Below are 18,480 nucleotides of genomic sequence, written 5' to 3'. Positions count from 1 at the left end.
ATCTTTTGAGGAACGGAACCCTAAAAATAAACATACGAGTATGAACACAAATTTAATATTTACTCCATACATGACGATCACCAAACGAATATTAATGAAATTACGATAAACAATTTACTGCCACAGCTTTTAAAGGTTCTTAGTAGAAACGGAGGCAAGAAAGGAAACTCAACAGGTAGAATTCTTAATTAGTTCAGGTTTTCTTTGAAGGAAATTAGGCGAGCATGTTGTTGAGTGATCAGAGTGTTCTTATAAACCATACATTTATTCCACTTTGATCGTTCGTCTAGATTTACAGTATATTTTAATATAAACGTCTTTACTTTGTGTTTAGTAAGAAAGAGATGATGAATTTATGGACCTGTTCGTCGTTTATCTGCGGAAGCACCGACCGAAATCTTTATATTCGTTGTTTTAATTATTTTCATTTCTTTCGGATGGAAAGAAAGGAGTGTCTTGACACTACGTCCTCTTGAACTTATCTCCCTCGCGGGATAAATGTTAAACTGTTTATATTTGAATTTTAACTTTTATTGCTAAAAGTAAAACACGTCTATAATTTATTTACACTATAAGAAATAAGCCAATCTCTATTCTAGAACTCGTTTCCAAGATCAAATAGATAGTGTACTGTATTTAATTCTCTTCTGTCCATTTGGTTTATATATCTATTTGAACAAAGACCATTTAGGTATTTGAAATAAGATTCTCCTTTGCTATGCTTGGTGACTTCTGGCTAGCAATCCTCACTTGTTTGCTCTGTTAAAAACTAACATTTAAAATTCTGCTTTACTATCAGAATTAGACAAACGGCATGTAAGTGGTTGTGAATTCAAATTCCATTTCTCAAAATTGTTAAGTGTCTATTCAGAGAAAATATGGAGAAATTAATGAAATACGTTTTATTAATACGAAGTTTTCAATACTTTTCCTGTAATATTTGCCGTAAGGAAGAAATTTCTTATATTTATGACGCCGGTTAGGATTATACTCTCATACAATAATATTTTTATATCAATGATAGTACTTCAGCGGAAAACATGTCGGGAGTATTTTATAGGTGCCGATACAGCAGTAAAAGTTAAAAAGGGCATACATTTATTGCAAAATACAAAACTGTACAAGCTACAAGAGGTGGCTGTGATAGAGAAGGATTATTGGAATTTTAGAATATTATAAAATAAAATAAAAATAAAACATTATCGGCTTTGAATGCGATTGTTGTGGATTCGATTCCCTTAATCGTTTTTTTAAGACAAAGAAATGTTTTTAATTTTGATTTATTACAGAAAAAGAGTCTTTTGACGATAGGTTTTTTTTGCCCACCCAACTGTATAGGTACCTACGACGAGCAGTGCGAAGCGACAATTTTTGAAATTTTAGCTAAAACTGTGTTTTATAAATCAAATTCAAATAGAACCTAGCTGCGTTGGTGTCATGCTTACACCTACTCTTGTATAACCCTGGCGGCATCAGGTTCCATCAGGTCACTCAACACTGTCTCACGGCAATGTTTCTAAGTGTGGGCGGAAAGAAATAGAGTGTATACACTAGATCACCTCTGTCGGCCCTGCTATGCTGGAATACGAGTGATTCTACTGATTCCATTAGTTATATAATTTATCCTGGTAAACTCGAGCAGTTAGACCAAATCAGAGTCAGGAGAGGTAAAATATAGACATTATTTAGAATTTATTATCATACATGTTTCATTTGTACCAAGGAAAAATATACTAACAAAATACAAGTACGAGGCCGGTGTATTTCCAGAAGTTACACTCGCAAGTAAATATTTATTTGATATGAGTGCCTTTTTTATATAGTACGAACGTGTTGTTTTAAAATAGAATTTACCATGGGAAAGTTAACTAACGATGTATGTCTGTTTATAATTAAATCTACCTATATTATTATTATTATAAAGCTGAAGTAATTGTAAGGTTGAACACGCTAATCTCAGGAACTACTTGATTTGTGTTAGGAGACATTTTGTTTTGAATATTTATGCAGTGTATGGCGAAAAGCCATAATATATTAATTACATAACTTCTAGCTTCTTATTCTTTCCCCAAAATCGAGACGTTGAAAATATATATGTTCTGGAGGCATTGCGTGTTACGTGGCAGAACTCAACGCCGCGCTTTGCCTCGACACCGGAGCGAGGAAATGGAAATATAAATGTTGATATATTATGTGAAATATTCCTCGAGTGGAGATTGAACCCACAACCGCCGCTTTACAGTCACACCCATTTAAAGGTTAAATGTAATATATCATACTAAGATCTATATTAATATAATAAAGCGGAAGAGTTTGTTTGTTTGTTTGTTTGTGTGAACGCTAAGATCTCTGGATCTACTGGATCGATTTACTTTGTTTTTGTTTTGTATGAAAGCTGCATTCTTCAGAAGTGCTATAGGCTATATAATATTACATTACACATATATACTAATAAATTAAAATACTTTTTAATTTGACATGCAATTTATTCTGCCATGTTAATAACAACCGTCGTCGCTACGCGACCGCGTTCGTTACCGCGTCATTTTGATATTCATCCTTATGAAAATAAATATAATAGTCACTTTTAGCATTTCATATAGATTGAAATTATATTTCTATAGAAATTATATTCTTATATTTCCAGCAGGCGTAGCCGCGTCCAGGTCCGCTAGTTAGGTATATACCGGTATCAATTAGGAACAATCCCACTTAGTAGCGTAAAAGAAAACTTCAAATGATAGAGATGGTAAATAGTATGTAATTATTCTGAGATTGCCCTGCTATGAACGCGAAGACTATTAAATAAAGTAGCGATAGCAAAATCATTTTCTTAAGCTTTTTCCTTTTATTCGTAAAATTTTAAGAGCAATTAATAAGTTCTGAGTATATTTATAGATATATGTAAGTAACTGACTGAATGTTTACAAAAGAGACAGCAAAGTCAGGCCGACTTTCAAGGAATGATATGACACTAGGTTCAAATCCATCGACATTGTATAAAACAATATACCTAAATAAGTAACAAAAATTTTCACAGATATCTTATATACCAATATTGTTTTTGACGTAGAAATATATATATTTTTATTACATTAAAAAACAAAAGTCTTTTATTTCTGTCGGTACAGTTAGATTCAAAATCGATACAAGATAGGAATGGAAATGCTGCAATTCAATGTAATATGTAGCTCATTTGAACGTCAGGTCTTTAAAAAGCTGTTTTCTGCAAGGAAATTAAATTTTATTTCTAGCTTTTAAAGTTACCTCACACTGTTGATGTTGATGTTACGAGTACATTTACTTTAACATAAATTATATATCCCGAACACAGCAGGGTAGGCAGAAGGAACCTAGTGTTAAGATACTCCGTTTTCCACTTTCCGCCGAATTTTGGAGTGGCAGAACTCAACGCTGCGCCCTTGCCTTCACACCAGAGCGAAGAAATGGATATATATGATCTCTAGAGATCTGATACTATCTTACGTTTTTAAATAAAATTACCTATTTATTTATACAATTGGCAAAACAACTAATGTAATTGTATTTTCAGTTCCTAATATATAGTGATGTACCAATAAGTCATTCCATCATCATTTCCAGTGACCACAATCCTCTGATAATCCCCCACCACGTTTTACGGTTGTATAGCTAAATCCTTGGCTTCACGGGATTGCGGTTCATGTATAAATTAAAGCCAACAGTCATAAATGCTCCAAATAGCAGTAACTAACTTCTTGCATAAAGAGGATTCAGAAAATTTGATAGAATATAAAAAAAAGGATGTTTTAGATCTATGAATGAGAATTTTGAACAGCGAGTTGCAGTTTAGACCTTAGAACTCATATAATTTGATCTACAAATTGAATTATGTTTTAAAAATTTAATGAATAATGATTTAATGAATAATGAAAATTTAATAATTTAGTTAAACGTCATTATTTCTTTTTATTTACATAATTGAGAATTTCGATAGCATTAAAATTATCTGTTAAATCTCCGTATGTTTTTACCCATTTAAATCAGACAGCCTCGAAAATTAAGCGGAAAGTGGGGAACGGAGTGTTTTAACACTATTTTCTCTCTGCCTAACCTACTATATGCGCGATACACCGTGAAGCTGACAATATCGATTATTTTTTTATACTCCACATATCTGCAAACACAATTCTCTCCACGTTTCTTGCAGAAGCTGCGTTAAGAGGCCATTTAGAATTCGAGAGGCGTGAGTCACGCCCAAAATCAAGATCAGATTCCATATAAGATTTGCGAAGCTTATTATGATAATACTCTTCAAACATTAGGGTGTCTATTTGCAAATATTTACTTTGGCATCCATTGTTTTGTATTTTAGTTTCGTACTTCAATTTAGTAATATTATTGGAATTTATTAGCGTATTTATGAATTGTATCGAAATCAAAATAGAAATGATGCATTTGGAACGTAGATCATACTCCCAAAGGAATCTAGTCACTTTCCGCCGACATCTGAAGTTTATTTCGTGTTGAGTGGCGGAACTTAACTCCGCGCTTTGCCTCGAACGAGGCACAAACCCATGGCGAGGAAATGACAATATTAAATATTTTCTTTCTTCAACTGGGAATCGTCTATGGACGCACGTTCATGCCTCTGCACCACTGGCCATAATTTTTCATTTTCATTTCATTTATGACATTATAATAGTTTAATTTCAGTGATATTTTATACGAAAAACAAAATATTGATACAATGCATAAGAACGTTCGCGTAAATTTCTATTAAATCTCAGGTGACACGAGCGAAGTCATAACAAAACAAATTACAAAAGAAAATACCTGTGAACGTAGGAAGAGCGAGATATTCCGTAATAACCTTTGTGCACGGCGTTAAGACATTCGTCTCGTTCTATGCACTATAATGCTAAATTATAGATATTAGCGTTCCGTTGTTTTAGTGGAAATATTTTGTGAAATTTGTGCAAGTTGCTGCATTTGTGTGAAATGTTTTTTTTTAGTGTCACGCTGTATTCCGAGTCTAGTGTCAAGACACTCTGATTCTCACTTTCCGATTCCGCAATTGTAGAGATATTTTAATTGAATGGCAATTGAATACTCAAATCATGGTTTTACTTGTTGCTAAAGTGAGATTATGATAAAACTTCATTCCCCAGATTCTCGTTGCTTAAGACACTGTACTGCAGCACTACGACGGCCTCTAAAATAATAATTAATTATTAAGCAATAATTAATTACTAAATCATAATTAATTATTAGAGCATATTAATTATTAAATCATAATTAATTATTAAATATTAATTGTCTCTATGACACTTTTAGGTAGAGATGGCATTTTCGCTCACATTTTTTGCATTACGAACATAGAGCCCGTCGCCTTTTTTAGGGTTCCGTATCTCAAAAAGTTGGCCTACAGATACAGTCATAGTCTGACATGAAATGAGAATTAAAAATACAAATAGAGGGAAAAAAATGAAAAGTAAAAATTATTGTTATTTCATTGAAAAAATGCGGCGGAAAGTAGGGAACAGAAGTGTCTTAATCGGGAACAGAGAATCTTAACACTAGGTTCCCAGGTTCCCTCTTCATACCCTTCTATTTGCGGACAGTATAAAACTAGAAAAAAAATGATATAATGAATATTTAAATCAAGACACATTGCATTTACGAGTGTATATGGTGTTTTTTTTCTATAAGATAAGAAATAAAACACACATCACTTCACACAATTTCAATATTTTCTTGTTCTATGCGAAATAATCCCAGATGTTTGGAACATAAACAACATTTATGGAACAAGTTTTTCCATTTCCAGAACTATATATTGTGAACCATTGCTAGTCGTAGCTTTTGGCCAATTTGTTTGGGAATAGTTTGGCAATTCCATTATTTTTTCTGATAACAATATAACAATGTTATTTTATTGAAAGTTATTCAACAAAATGTGGTATTGCGAATTTTTATACGATAATCAATTTTATAATTTTATTTTACTTCAATTTTATTTTATAGCTTTTCGATATGTTGTCGATGTGAAAATCATTTAAAAAGAAAATACTATTATGAAAAACAGTTATAGGCAGAACTTACTCCTAGTGACATTCCAAGGTTTATTTTTTATCCTATAGTATATATACGTTGTATTCCGCAGATAGCAGGGTAGGCATAGGGAGCTCCTCCAGAATTGAACGTTAAAACGTTGGGAACGGAGTGTCTTAACGAACAAAGTTGGGAACGGAGTGTCATAACACTAGGTTCCCTATGCCCATCCTGATGCGTGCGGGATACAGCTGAAGCTGAAATCATATACTAGTGTTGATTTTTTTCTTTAAATTTTACATTTTCTTTTATTATTTCACTAACATGATTTTGTGATAACAAACAAACATAATACTCTTTATTGTACCATAGAAAAGACACATATACCTGTATGTAATACATAGAACAGTACAATTGGCGGCCTTATCGCTAAGAGAGCGATCTCTTCCAGGCAACCTTTGGGTAGAAAAGAGAATACATTGTCTGAAGGGAAGGGGTGTACAGAGCTGATATTTAGTTTTACACACACATTCATAAATACATACATGCATACATACATACATACATACATACATACATACATACATACATACATACATACATACATACATGCATACATACATACATACATACATACATACATACACACATACATAAATATATAAATAAATACATAATTCTTTGCTTATAAAATAATCTTTTTTATATTGAAATACTAATTATTTATTTTTTTTGTTTTAGGTAAGTTACTACATGATTGTGGAAAAAATACTAAAAAATCAAGGTAACGAGAAGTGTACGCCAGAATAACTGTAATATAATCGATTTGAAATGAACACGTTTATAATTTTCAGATTATAAACGTGTTCATTTCATTTTTCCATATAATTTTATGGGGATTTTAAAAAAATACAAAAAAAAATCGAACCATAAAGAAAATATATTTTGTGAAGACGTACTTAAATCTTAGATTTTTCACGGTACGTGTTGGGCGATATGTTAGGTACCTACATATATTATGAAATATTATAAAAATTCACCAATTAGTGTTATATTAGTCACGCTTTCAATATCAACTGCAATATTAAACAACTACATTACTTAGAGCTACTATAATATTGCAACTATATATTTACTTGATTGAAGGCAGACGTGGTGCAGGCACTAGCTCGTGACTGTGAAAACAACAGGTTATGGGTTCGATTCCCATTCGATGAAATGAAATATTTAATATTTTCATTTCCTCACTCTGATACCCTCTAGAATTCGGCAGAAAATTGGAAACGGTAGTGTCTAAACACTAAATTCCTAGGTTCCCTCTGCCTACCCTGCGAGCGGGATACAGCGTGAAGCTAAAAACAATATATTCATTAATAAATTCAACAAATTTGTTGCTAAATTTCGTTCATATTTGATAAGAAATTTCAAGGAACCTAGTTTAAGTGCCTGTTGAATATTTATTAAAACTGTAAGTACTAGATGATAAACATTAAAAGCATGAAACGCCATAGTAGATTATATAACGGTAATGCCTTTTTGCTTGAATAGAAATAGCTATATACTGGAAATTAGCATCTGTATCTGCACAAAGATTATCGTAGAATGTCAAGGACTATGCTAATGTATATAGTTATTATATAATTGGTTGACGACGGCGTGACTTAGCGCGTGTCAGATAGATGGTGGTTATCGGTTCTAATTTGTTCACGGGAATGTTATTTGGCTTGATTTGGAGAATTAAGTGTTATACTATGTAATGGATAAATAAGTTATATTTTAATTCATCGGAAAGTGGGAACAGAGTGTCTTAACACTAGGTTCCCTCCGCCGACTCTACTAAAGATATTTTCTTTGCTTGTCTTGAATCAGAATGCGGAGAGCAACGACAAGTGTCGCAACACTAAGTGGTCTTCTTTCTACCTATCCTGTTATGTGTGATTAAAATATTAAAATTTAAAACACTATGTTGTAACCCACTCGCGTCAATTGAAAATTGTTAAGAAAAATATTTTTTCTATTCCTTAGTATGGAATAACATTCTCTGGTAACAAGACTAAACTCGGTGTTAATTTCCCGTAATGTCTTAACGTAATGTCTTAAAAATTGTGCGACGCTTCGGGACGGAATGTCTTAATATTACGATATCTCTGCCTACCCTGCGGGATACAGCGTGAAGCTAATAATTAGTAAACTATTATAATTAACCCAAAGCTGATACCGTAAAGTTTTCGATAAGAGTTCCGTTTTCCGTTGCAAATGTACTGCACAATAGTCCCTTATTCTATTTATCAACGATATCTATGGACAACTAGCGTACTGTGTCTATAACTTCAAGGCTTAGGTTAAACATAAAGGTACACTATGTTAGAAGACTAATAAAAGTATATACGTATTACATATATACTAGTATGTTGTAATAAGAAAATAACACACACACACACACACACACACTCACACACACACACACACACACACACAGCGGGAACCTACCACCTTCTGCCGAATTTGGAGCTTTGCGTGTTGAGTGGCCGAATTCAATGCCGCGCTTTGCCTCGACATCAGAACGATGAAATGGAAATATAATAAAAAAATATGTATATATTAGTAAGAAAACGTATAAACCTTTGAAATTTGCGGGACTTAACCCCGTTTGTCTTGGAACTGTCTCTCTCACTAAGCCATACATAAATAAATTGTAATAAGCGTATAAGAATTCCGATGTAGCTTGATGAGAACGTATGGCTTAGTTGGCAACCGTCCAAAAGAGGCACGGGTTCAAATCCCGCGTGTTACAATTTTATACGTTTCCTTGTGGGTTTTTTTTCTAAGTCTATAACAACACTTTAATTAAAAATAATCAAAAAACTATTACACTTAACTATTTAGAATCGTTAACTATTATTACACAAACAGGCAATTTAATATAGTATGGGAAACAAAATGAAAGAAAAAATAACAAATTTATTAATTATTTTATTCAATATTTGTAAACAATTACTATCACATGATTTTACCTATATATAAAAATATTTCATTTTAATACAGTATAATAATTATATAGATTCTTATTTCATTTGTCAACTATTATAAATTCGGCGGAAAGTTGTAAACGGAAGTGTTTTAATGGGAACGGAGTGTCTTAACAAGGTTCCAGGTTCCCTCTGCTTAATGCAGCGTGAAGCTAAGACAAAATAAATAAACGAAAACTATTATAATTTCAAAAGACATATGACAGAAAAAAGACATAGACATATATGTGCTATATGCTCATTTATTGCAATAATAACGCATTTTTGCATTTTTTTTACATATTGTAGAAGACTCTGTTTTAATGGAATTTTTAAGTGCAATAATGTCATTGTTGCACCAAATTAGCGATATTATATATAATTTGGTGCTTGATAAGAATTTCAGTTTGTTTTAACGTATATCATATACGTAAGTAGGTAAAAAATAAATAAATTGTTTAAAATTCTGTTCGAAAACGTTATTTCTTAAAAGTTAAAATTTAGTAAATGCAATACAATCTATTAGAAAATTATCTGGAAAATGTTTTTTTCTAACATTTTAATGTTAAAAACATTGTTTTACATACATATTATTACGTACAAAATAATACTTAATTTTTGATAAATCTACAGTAAAATCGAGGACGGCCATGTATAAGAAACAAAATTAAAAATCTTACATTAAAAAGAAAAACTTATTATTTATTACTTAATAGATTTGTATTTAAAAGTATTCTAAAACACCTTAACTATCATTTGAGTAAATAAAATCACAAGTCCAAAGCTGACTAAGTTCCCAGCAGACGAGACGGTTCTGGGTGGCAAGTATCGTTTTTCATGGATTTTATCCCAGAAGTCAGTCCTTTCCACATTTCTATTACCCAAAGCTTCTTCTTTGTAAATTGTGACATTAGGTGCTACTTCCCCACCACTTAGATAGAGAACGTTCATCAATGGTTTCATAACTGGCTTCCATTCCGTCATATTTACCGGTGCAGGTGACCTAAAATATATTTCTTTAATTTAATTATTATAGTTTTTTTCATTAAATCCAAATATAATTTAGAAGTATGGCTTAATATTGATATCGTCATGTCATAATCAGAATACTCAACACGCAATGCCATCGGCAGAAAGTGGGGAACGGAAGTGTCTTAATAGGAACGGACAAATCACTATATATTAACACAAATCACTATGTTCCTGCTGCCTATCACGAATATAGCGTGCAACTAAAAAAATATATATATATCAAGAATATGACTAATTGTACATGATTGTGAGTTGAAATCCCTCTTATAGAATTTAAATTTATATGTAACAACATTTTTCGATCAAAATTCTGTTACAAATTTATATCTCACTACTTACTTAAGGTTTAAAAACACTTGCAAAAAACAAACTAAATAATATCTAATCATATACAAAACGAGCAAGAATTTAGCTACTTTTCAGTTTGTATTTTTAATACCCAAATTAGTGACGATAGTCGAAATTGTTATTCAAAGAACGTCAATAAATATTCCGATAAAAACAATTTTAATATATAAAATAATCATACCCTGTCCGTGCAAATGAAATTACACGTTGTTTTATAGAAGTTACGGCGCTGCTACCACCGATATCTACGTTTGAATTGAACAAATAGTTAAGAAAACCACCATGTCGTACTCCCGTTACGGGAATTTGTGGGTATATCCAGTCATCCGATTTCGCGGAGCCTCTAAATGCAAATTCGAATAGCCTGACATCTGATTTGGAAGTCAGTCCTCGTTCTTTCGCTCCTCTTATTACCGGCACAAGAACTAAAATATCACCTTCGTAGTCGAGAAAATCTTCTATAGTTTCCATACTAACTGCTTGCTCCGCAAAATAAAAGTTTTTAACAGTTTGGCTTACGTTTGACTTCACGCTATTATTTTCAAATTTTAAATCTACAGGCAAGAAATTTGCAAAGTTTTCGTTCATTTGTTGTAACCAATTTCTGGATACCACTTGTTCAGCTCTCATGGTGCCTTCTCTGTCCGTGAATCCAGCTACATAAGGCACGTCGGTATAATTTCCGGATTTTAATATATTGATTGGAGCATCATAAAGAAATGTGCCATTTAACTTTACATTTTCGACACAAGGAGCAAATAGCGGTGTATTGTTGTAAAAATCAAAGTCCTTTAAAATGCCGTTGAGAACGGTTATATCAGTGGTTGATAACAAGTTGGCTAATTCAGCTGGACTTTTCTTAGTATAACCTAATTTATCACCAACCATTTGGGCATAACCTTTAGGATCATATGCTACTGCCCACGGAGCTAAAGAAGAACCGCTGACAGCAAAAGCTTTGTGAATCAAATCTTTAGACATGGGTGACAAAGTGATCAAATCCACCATGGCTGCTCCCGAACCGTGACCGGCGAGCATTATATTATTGGGATCACCGCCGAATGGTGCTATATTTTTCTTGATCCATTCTAGACCTTTGATTACATCTTTTAGACCGGCGTTACCGGGAGCTTCTGGAACTCCTAGACAAAGGAAACCGAAAATAGATAAACGGTATTTTATAGACACCACGACTATTCCTTCTTGAACTAAATGCTTGAAATTGTATAATACATTGTTTGTAGTTTCATATTCTTCCCCTTCGATCCAAACAAACACAGGCTTAGGAGATGCTACGTCTTTTGTAAAGACATCAAGTACTAGGCAGTTTTCTGTGCCGATTATTCCCCTTGAAGAAGGCTGGGCGCAGATAACTTCGCTGTTGATTGCATGGTAGTCTCCTGGATATATAGGTGGTTCTGTTGGAGGCTGAAAATGATAAAAAATAAGTTAATATGCTTATATACATAAAGAAAACAATTGATTTAACTTCAGCTCTCATTTTCTTTATCATATATTTACTTAAATTGTTTTTATAATTGCGTTGTGTTAGTCTTATTATATTAGTTCATATATTTAACATCAAAATATATATAATTGAATAATATCCTTATCATTTGTTGCTGTGTTGAGTTCCACCACTCAATACGCAATTCCTGCAAAATTCATCGGAAAGTGGGGAACGGAGTGTCTTAACCTAGTGTCTTATCCCTCTGCCCTGTGTGCGGGATACAACGTGAAGCTGATTTTTTTACTAATTCAAATATTATAATTGTCATTCATGACGTCATGATGTTCCTACCATAGTTTCTTATCATTTTACAATTGTCTTTAGATTACTAGAATTTTATCTAATAATATTGTTTGTTTTGAATCATACATTTGTTAACAGTTTAGAAATCTGAAGTGGAATTCGTCATACCATGAACTTTTTCATTTTGTATAGTATTTTCTTTAAGACTTTACTAAATTTCATTTAAAATGCCATAATGAACTAATAATATTAATAGAAAAAATAATAACGAAGCAATACATTTATAAGAATCCATTGCAACAATTTTTAAAAACCAGTTTATATCTTTATCTCAACACTAATTTTAGGTGCTATAAAAACACGCTCAATCAATTTTGCAGTTTATTCCTATGGAAATATTCTATATATTTAATTTCGACCTTAATACAGTTCACTTAAAGATGATATTTATTTGACGAGTGGTATTGAAACAAGTTGCAAAGAAAAGTACAAAGAAGGATTTTTTGATACTATTACGTCATTGGTCTGATATATACATACAAATAATTAAATCATATAATTTGTAATTACTTAAAAAATATATTTATTAAAATGTTTTTCTATTTAACTAGGTACTTATTTAAAATATTGTGAATCGACATATTATTTATTTACTTTAAGTAAATTGACTAATATGTGAAAACCACTTGCCCTAATTGATAATGATTCATTATAATTAATAATATTGAGGAAAACAAAATGGCATGACACAGCTCAATAGACGTGTCATGTCATTTGCTAGCCAATGCTAGCAGAGGTAACCTCTTGATTGTTTTAATTCCCTAGAGACTACACCTTGTTAACATTATTAAATTAAAGGTCAAGAATGTAATTTTTTTTGTAATTTACCGTATGTTCGTTGGTCTAATTGCAAAATTAAATTAAAATAAAATATAAAATTATAGCACTATTTTAGTTGTGTACACAAAAATTGTCTATATTAACATTTATTTTATCTATGTATGTTAATCGCTTATCTAAATGAAGATCCTTTTTCATGTTCATGCATTTTTGTTGGAATACTTGCGATAAATTACTTTGTTTTAACATTGTTTAAAAAAACTTCGCGCCATTTCTAATTGTGTCTTAAATGTTATATTAGAAAAACTATTTTTAATATTATGATTCTTCTCGCTCTTCCACATGCCACTTATATAATATCAAAAATAATAATTGAACACCAAGAGTATATTCTACTTCTAAAAAGAATTTTAAAAACAAAACTGATGCATGCGCCTACTAAGAATCGTATAAGAATCGTTACATAATAATAAAGATAAACACAACGATTTACCTTGAATCTGTTCGCACCGGCGGTAGAGCCGCCGTAGTGTATTCCATAGAATGTCATATAATCACCATCTAAGGCTCTAGATCCTATGATGACACCCTGATCGATTGTCACTTTTGGCGCTTCTTGCGCGTGCAAAGGTAAAACAAACAAAAATATTAGCAACCACATTTTATATATTATTTTTTACTTAGAGACGTAAAAGACGTCCGCCACGTTCGACGCTTTGCCAATGACTGGTGTTTTTAAGGTTAGTTACGCTGGTGACGTTTTGTTATACTTATAGTTGTATGTACTTGAACAATGCATGTGCGTTTATTCCATTTTTTTTGTAGTGACTCATATTTTTGGTTTTTTTTTCATAAATGTAAGGTGATTTGTGGTTTGTAGAGTTCCAAGTGTGAATTAATAAATATTAGTCAATGCTATAGGTATATGCACTTTTATCTATATAAGTAAACTTCTGAAACTAAATTTGTATATTAAAAATATAATAAATATTATAGTTATATCATTAATAATGATTATTTGCAATAATGAAAGAGACAGATAAATAATAATACATCACTACTTATTTCTTTATTACATTACTCAATTGCAAATGGGCAACAATGTGTCATTTTAAAATGTTATTCATACCTACTAAATATAGTATAAATATTCCTTCGAGTGAGATAGGAACCTAGAACCTTCACAGAGGCAGATACGTCTTTTCGGTGCCAAAGTAATTATATGTTACATGTTCAATAACACTTAATAATAAAAAAAATATTTAATTACAATTTCACATGAATAATTGATGGCATGATGTAGTTGTCAATTATAAGTTTATAAATATTTTATTATTTTATCGTTGCTTGCCTATATTTATAAAGATATCGAAAAAGGTACTTAAAGATAACGGAATAAGCGTGCAGAAACATGTAGCTATGACGCAAAATATGCCATTTTAAATACCATTTTAAAAAGCAAAACGTTATTTTTTTTTCTTCACGCTGTATCCTGTAGCAGGGTGGGCAGCTGTAGCCTAGTGTTAAGATACTCCGATCCCCACTTTCCACCGAATTCTGGAGGCATTGTTTATTGAGTGGCGGAACTCAACGCTGCGATTTGCCTCGACACCAGAGCGAAGAAAAATGAAAATATGTATTCAATATTCCATTCCTTGAGTGCAAATCGAACCTACAACCTGCCGCGTTTACAGGTCACACGCTTGGGCCGCCGTGCCACGACCGGCCTAAAAAAATCAAAACTATATGAGTTACAATAAAAAATATAATTATAAAATCAGCTTCACGCTGTTTCCCGCTCAGCAGGGTAAGCAGAGGGAACCTAGTGTTAAAACAATTCGTTCCCCACTTTCTGCCGAATTCTGGAGGCATTGCGTGTTGAGTGGCAGCACTCAACGCTGCAAAAATCTGATTATCGCATGCGATATATGACTGGCTTATCATACATTATCAAACAAAGAGAAACTTCCGTGTTAGGGTATAAACATATCTCCGATGTCAAGAGCGACCATTAAGTTAATTAGCGGGCATCAAATTAAAGTGGTAAAAGAGGTAGAGGGAGACCTCGGTTGACCTTTGAAAACTCAGTATGAAAGATATTGGAGGAAGGTCACGTAAAAAGCATGAAGACCTCCCGGAGGGGGATTGGTAGGTTGACGACAGTGGACGATGTGTGCAGAGAACCCTCTGTTCTCTCCGACTAATCCGCTATGGATTTAAAAAGTTTACCAAAACGAAAAAATATTAATTTCTTAATATTTTCAGTATAAGTTTTAATTAATGTTTAACAATACAATTGACTGTCATCTCTTCGTTATTTTAGACATTCCGCTTAAGAGGCCAGACCAGTTCTTTAGTTTCACTAATGAGATACTTACGATATTAATTAGTAGTTCTAGTGGTGACATAATTATTATTTTTGTAAAGTTTTGCTTATAATTTACAAAATTTAATTAATAACAAAGGAATGAGGTTAGGCTTTGTAACTTTGAGAATTATTTTTGTTTATTTATAGCTTTATAAGTATCGTGCCTACTCGATTTTTTATCTCGTTCATATAAAGACATTATATATTGTGATTTCTTTCTTATAGAATTGAACTAACAACTTTAACATATAGCAGGGTAAGCAGAGGGAATCCAGTGTTAAGAAGTGTTCCAATGCCAATCAAATTGCAATGCCTCGAGAATTTGGCGGAAAGCGTTCCGCATTGCAATTTGATTGGCATAACTCAACACCGCCTATTCACTCGTAACCAGAGCGAAAAAATTATAATATTAGATATTTAATTTCGTTTAGTGGGTATCAAACCCACAACCGTCGTGTTTACAGTCACACCACTGCGCAAGAACGGTCTCCTATTTAGTTATTAATTAAACAAAAACATTTTCGTGTCACACTATGGCGTCATTTCCTTGAATATCCACTTAAATACTTATTCCAGTAAATTTGTCATATAGAAAGGAAATAACCTATTACCAAGTCGGGATTTTGCGGAAAAGCAAAATATTCTTGTATTCGTCTATTGTCTTTTATTTCTTGTTATTAGTAAATACGTGTATTATTTACGTTGGTACATTACATATTCATAAAATAACCCAACTTACGGAGCTTACTGAAATTAAATATTTACTATTGTTATTTCCCGGTAACGAGGCAAAGCGCGGCGTTTAGTTCCGCCATGCAATACGTAACGCCTTCAGATAGTAATAAAAAATGTATAGTAAAATTAACTGGTGCAACTAAAAAAAAGCGAATAATATACACCTTGACGATGATTATGACGCCCTCGATTGGGATTCGAACCCACAACCAACGCTGTTTGCCCACTGCACTACGATAGGTATATAGAATTATAATATAGTCAATCTTAAATTCCTGTCGTTTTACAGGTATTATTAGTGGGATGATGCAACTCTACGCCGCGCCTTATCTAATCATGTCGGCGTGATAGTTTTAGTAGTAGAATCATCATATGATAACAGTAAGGTGTTACCTTTGCAATAAGGAGGTTATAATTTTCATTAGGTTTATTTTCGTTTCATTAGGCACTAGGAATAGATTGGGTTAGTTTAGGATCCGTTCTCTGTTCACTGCTCTCCGTCCTAACTTCGAAAAGGATGAATGAGAGGAATGATAAGTAGGAAATTTTTGAGTTAGGTCATTTTTCCATATGCGGTGTACATAGCAAGCACATTAGGTGCTGTTCGTCGCAGGCTCAGTTGGCGATGCGCCAACATTGTGTAATTTAACCCCTCATGTAACACCACTCAACCAGAACCCCGATTTTTATGACTTGACTCAGCCAATATTTGTATATCTATGAGTGAAGCCAGGGGCACAAGCGTGTGACTCTAAACGCGACAAGTTGTGAGTTCGATTCCCTTTTTTTAAATTTTGAAATTACTTCGATCTAATTATAGATAATCAATAATTAATGAATAAAAAGTAATGTGATGTTTTTTTAATATACGTAGACATATTTACATATATTCATAACTGCTGTAAATATTAGAAATGCATACTTATAGGATTTTTACTTTTTAAAAATTTATTAATAACATATTTTATTGCTGGATGGAGGCTCGCATCAATACCGCAAAGTTTAAAGACGAAGGTCTTTAATGAGTGCGTCCTACCAGTTATGACATACGGAGCCGAGACGTGGACACTGACAGTGCGATTGGTCCACCAGCTTAAAGTCGCTCAGCGTGCTATGGAAAGGGCTATGCTTGGAATATCTCTGAAGGATCGAATTCAAAATGAAGTTATCCGACAGAGAACCAATGCTATCGACATAGCCCAAAGGATTAGCAGGCTGAAGTGGCAATGGGCTGGTCACATTTGCCGCAGAACCGATGACCGTTGGGGTAAGCGGGTTCTACAGTGGAGACCACGCCTCGGCAAGCGTAATGTAGGACGTCCTCCAGCTAGATGGGGTGACGATATTCGCAAAGTAGCGGGCAGCGGCTGGATGCGAAGAGCTGAAGATCGAGCTCAATGGCGTGCCATTGGAGAGGCCTATGTCCAGCAGTGGACGAGGACAGGCTGATGATGATGATGATGATGATGATATTTTATTAATATAATTTTTCTCTCTTTTTTCTAAGTACTTAAATGAATCATAGATTTGTATGCGATTAGAAATCTAGTTATAGACAATCTGTTGATTGGCCGCGGACGTGTCGAGAATGTTAAACTTGGCACGTACTAGCTCCAGTTTTAAACTGGACTCCTAAAAAACTAACCCTAGTGCGGATGAACATTCGTTTTTATTTGTTACGTGAGATTTTTTAAAATCTGTAAAATATTTTTATCATTTCTTTTGTAGAACTAGAAGTTAAAAGTTAGCAAAAATGACTACTCTTTTATTTTTTCATATTGAGAGGAACAATCTAACGACATAGTATATGAAGACGAAGAAAATTAAAGTATGTTAATATAATTTCCATTTTCCAAAATTGATAATCTCCTCCTTTTATAGAAGTCGGTTAATGAGCTTAAACTCGCAACTGTATCGTGTACAGGCAAGTACAACATTTCTAATATAAATATTAAATGTTTTCCATACAATATCAGAAAAAAACGTCGATCTTTATAAGTGTAAACCTTTTAGAAAAATGCTGTTGCATTTTCCCATTTCATACTCTATTGGACTCTTAAGAAAAGGTACAATCCTTAGAGACCCTTTGTTCCCTTTTATTTTGACAGCTGACAGCTATATTATGTTTTCTTTTATTAGACATTTGTAGTTTAACGCTATACTGAGTTCATTTGATGATCATTTATCAATTTATTTTATTATAGAATTTATAAGCATACAGTTGCACTTCACGCTGTGTTTGGTGGAGTTCAACACCGCGATTTTCTCGTTACCAGAGCGCAGAAATGTAAATATTTAATTCCCCTAAGAGGGAATCGAACATACAACCGTCGTGATCACATTCACACGCGTGGAGAGTTGCA

At 32.9% G+C, this 18,480-nt stretch overlaps 2 protein-coding genes across 7 annotated transcripts in view; one reads left to right on the top strand and one right to left on the bottom strand.

The window, feature by feature from the left end:
• Trpm (transient receptor potential cation channel, subfamily M) overlaps window positions 1-18,480 on the top strand; it is a 177,345-nt gene that overhangs the window by 29,713 nt on the left and 129,152 nt on the right. The gene's annotated exons all lie outside the window — the stretch shown is intronic.
• On the bottom strand, window positions 8,987-13,754 carry LOC146532243 (venom carboxylesterase-6-like). The gene is made up of 3 exons (XM_085197278.1): window positions 13,508-13,754; window positions 10,603-11,849; window positions 8,987-10,044 (listed from the first exon to the last, which is right to left on the bottom strand). Exons 1-3 carry the CDS (start codon window positions 13,673-13,675, stop codon window positions 9,777-9,779), a joined length of 1,683 nt encoding a protein of 560 aa, XP_085053404.1. The 5' UTR covers window positions 13,676-13,754; the 3' UTR covers window positions 8,987-9,776.

Source organism: Heliconius melpomene, chromosome 14 (genome assembly GCF_056956725.1).
Source record: "Heliconius melpomene rosina isolate 202511_hmr_F chromosome 14, ASM5695672v1, whole genome shotgun sequence".
Classification (NCBI taxonomy): Eukaryota; Metazoa; Arthropoda; class Insecta; order Lepidoptera; family Nymphalidae; genus Heliconius; species Heliconius melpomene.
The sequence above is the reverse complement of the archived record's forward strand: the minus strand, read 5'-3'. Positions and strand labels throughout refer to the sequence as shown.

Excerpts from the sequence above, each read along its gene's own strand:
- LOC146532243 (XM_085197278.1), bottom strand. The coding sequence starts at position 13,675 with ATGTGGTTGCTAATATTTTTGTTTGTTTTACCTTTGCACGCGCAAGAA. Across the intron at positions 11,850-13,507 it reads CCGGTGCGAACAGATTCAAG|CCTCCAACAGAACCACCTAT; the intron begins GTAAATCGTTGT and ends TATCATTTTCAG. Across the intron at positions 10,045-10,602 it reads ATTTCATTTGCACGGACAGG|GTCACCTGCACCGGTAAATA; the intron begins GTATGATTATTT and ends AATATATTTTAG.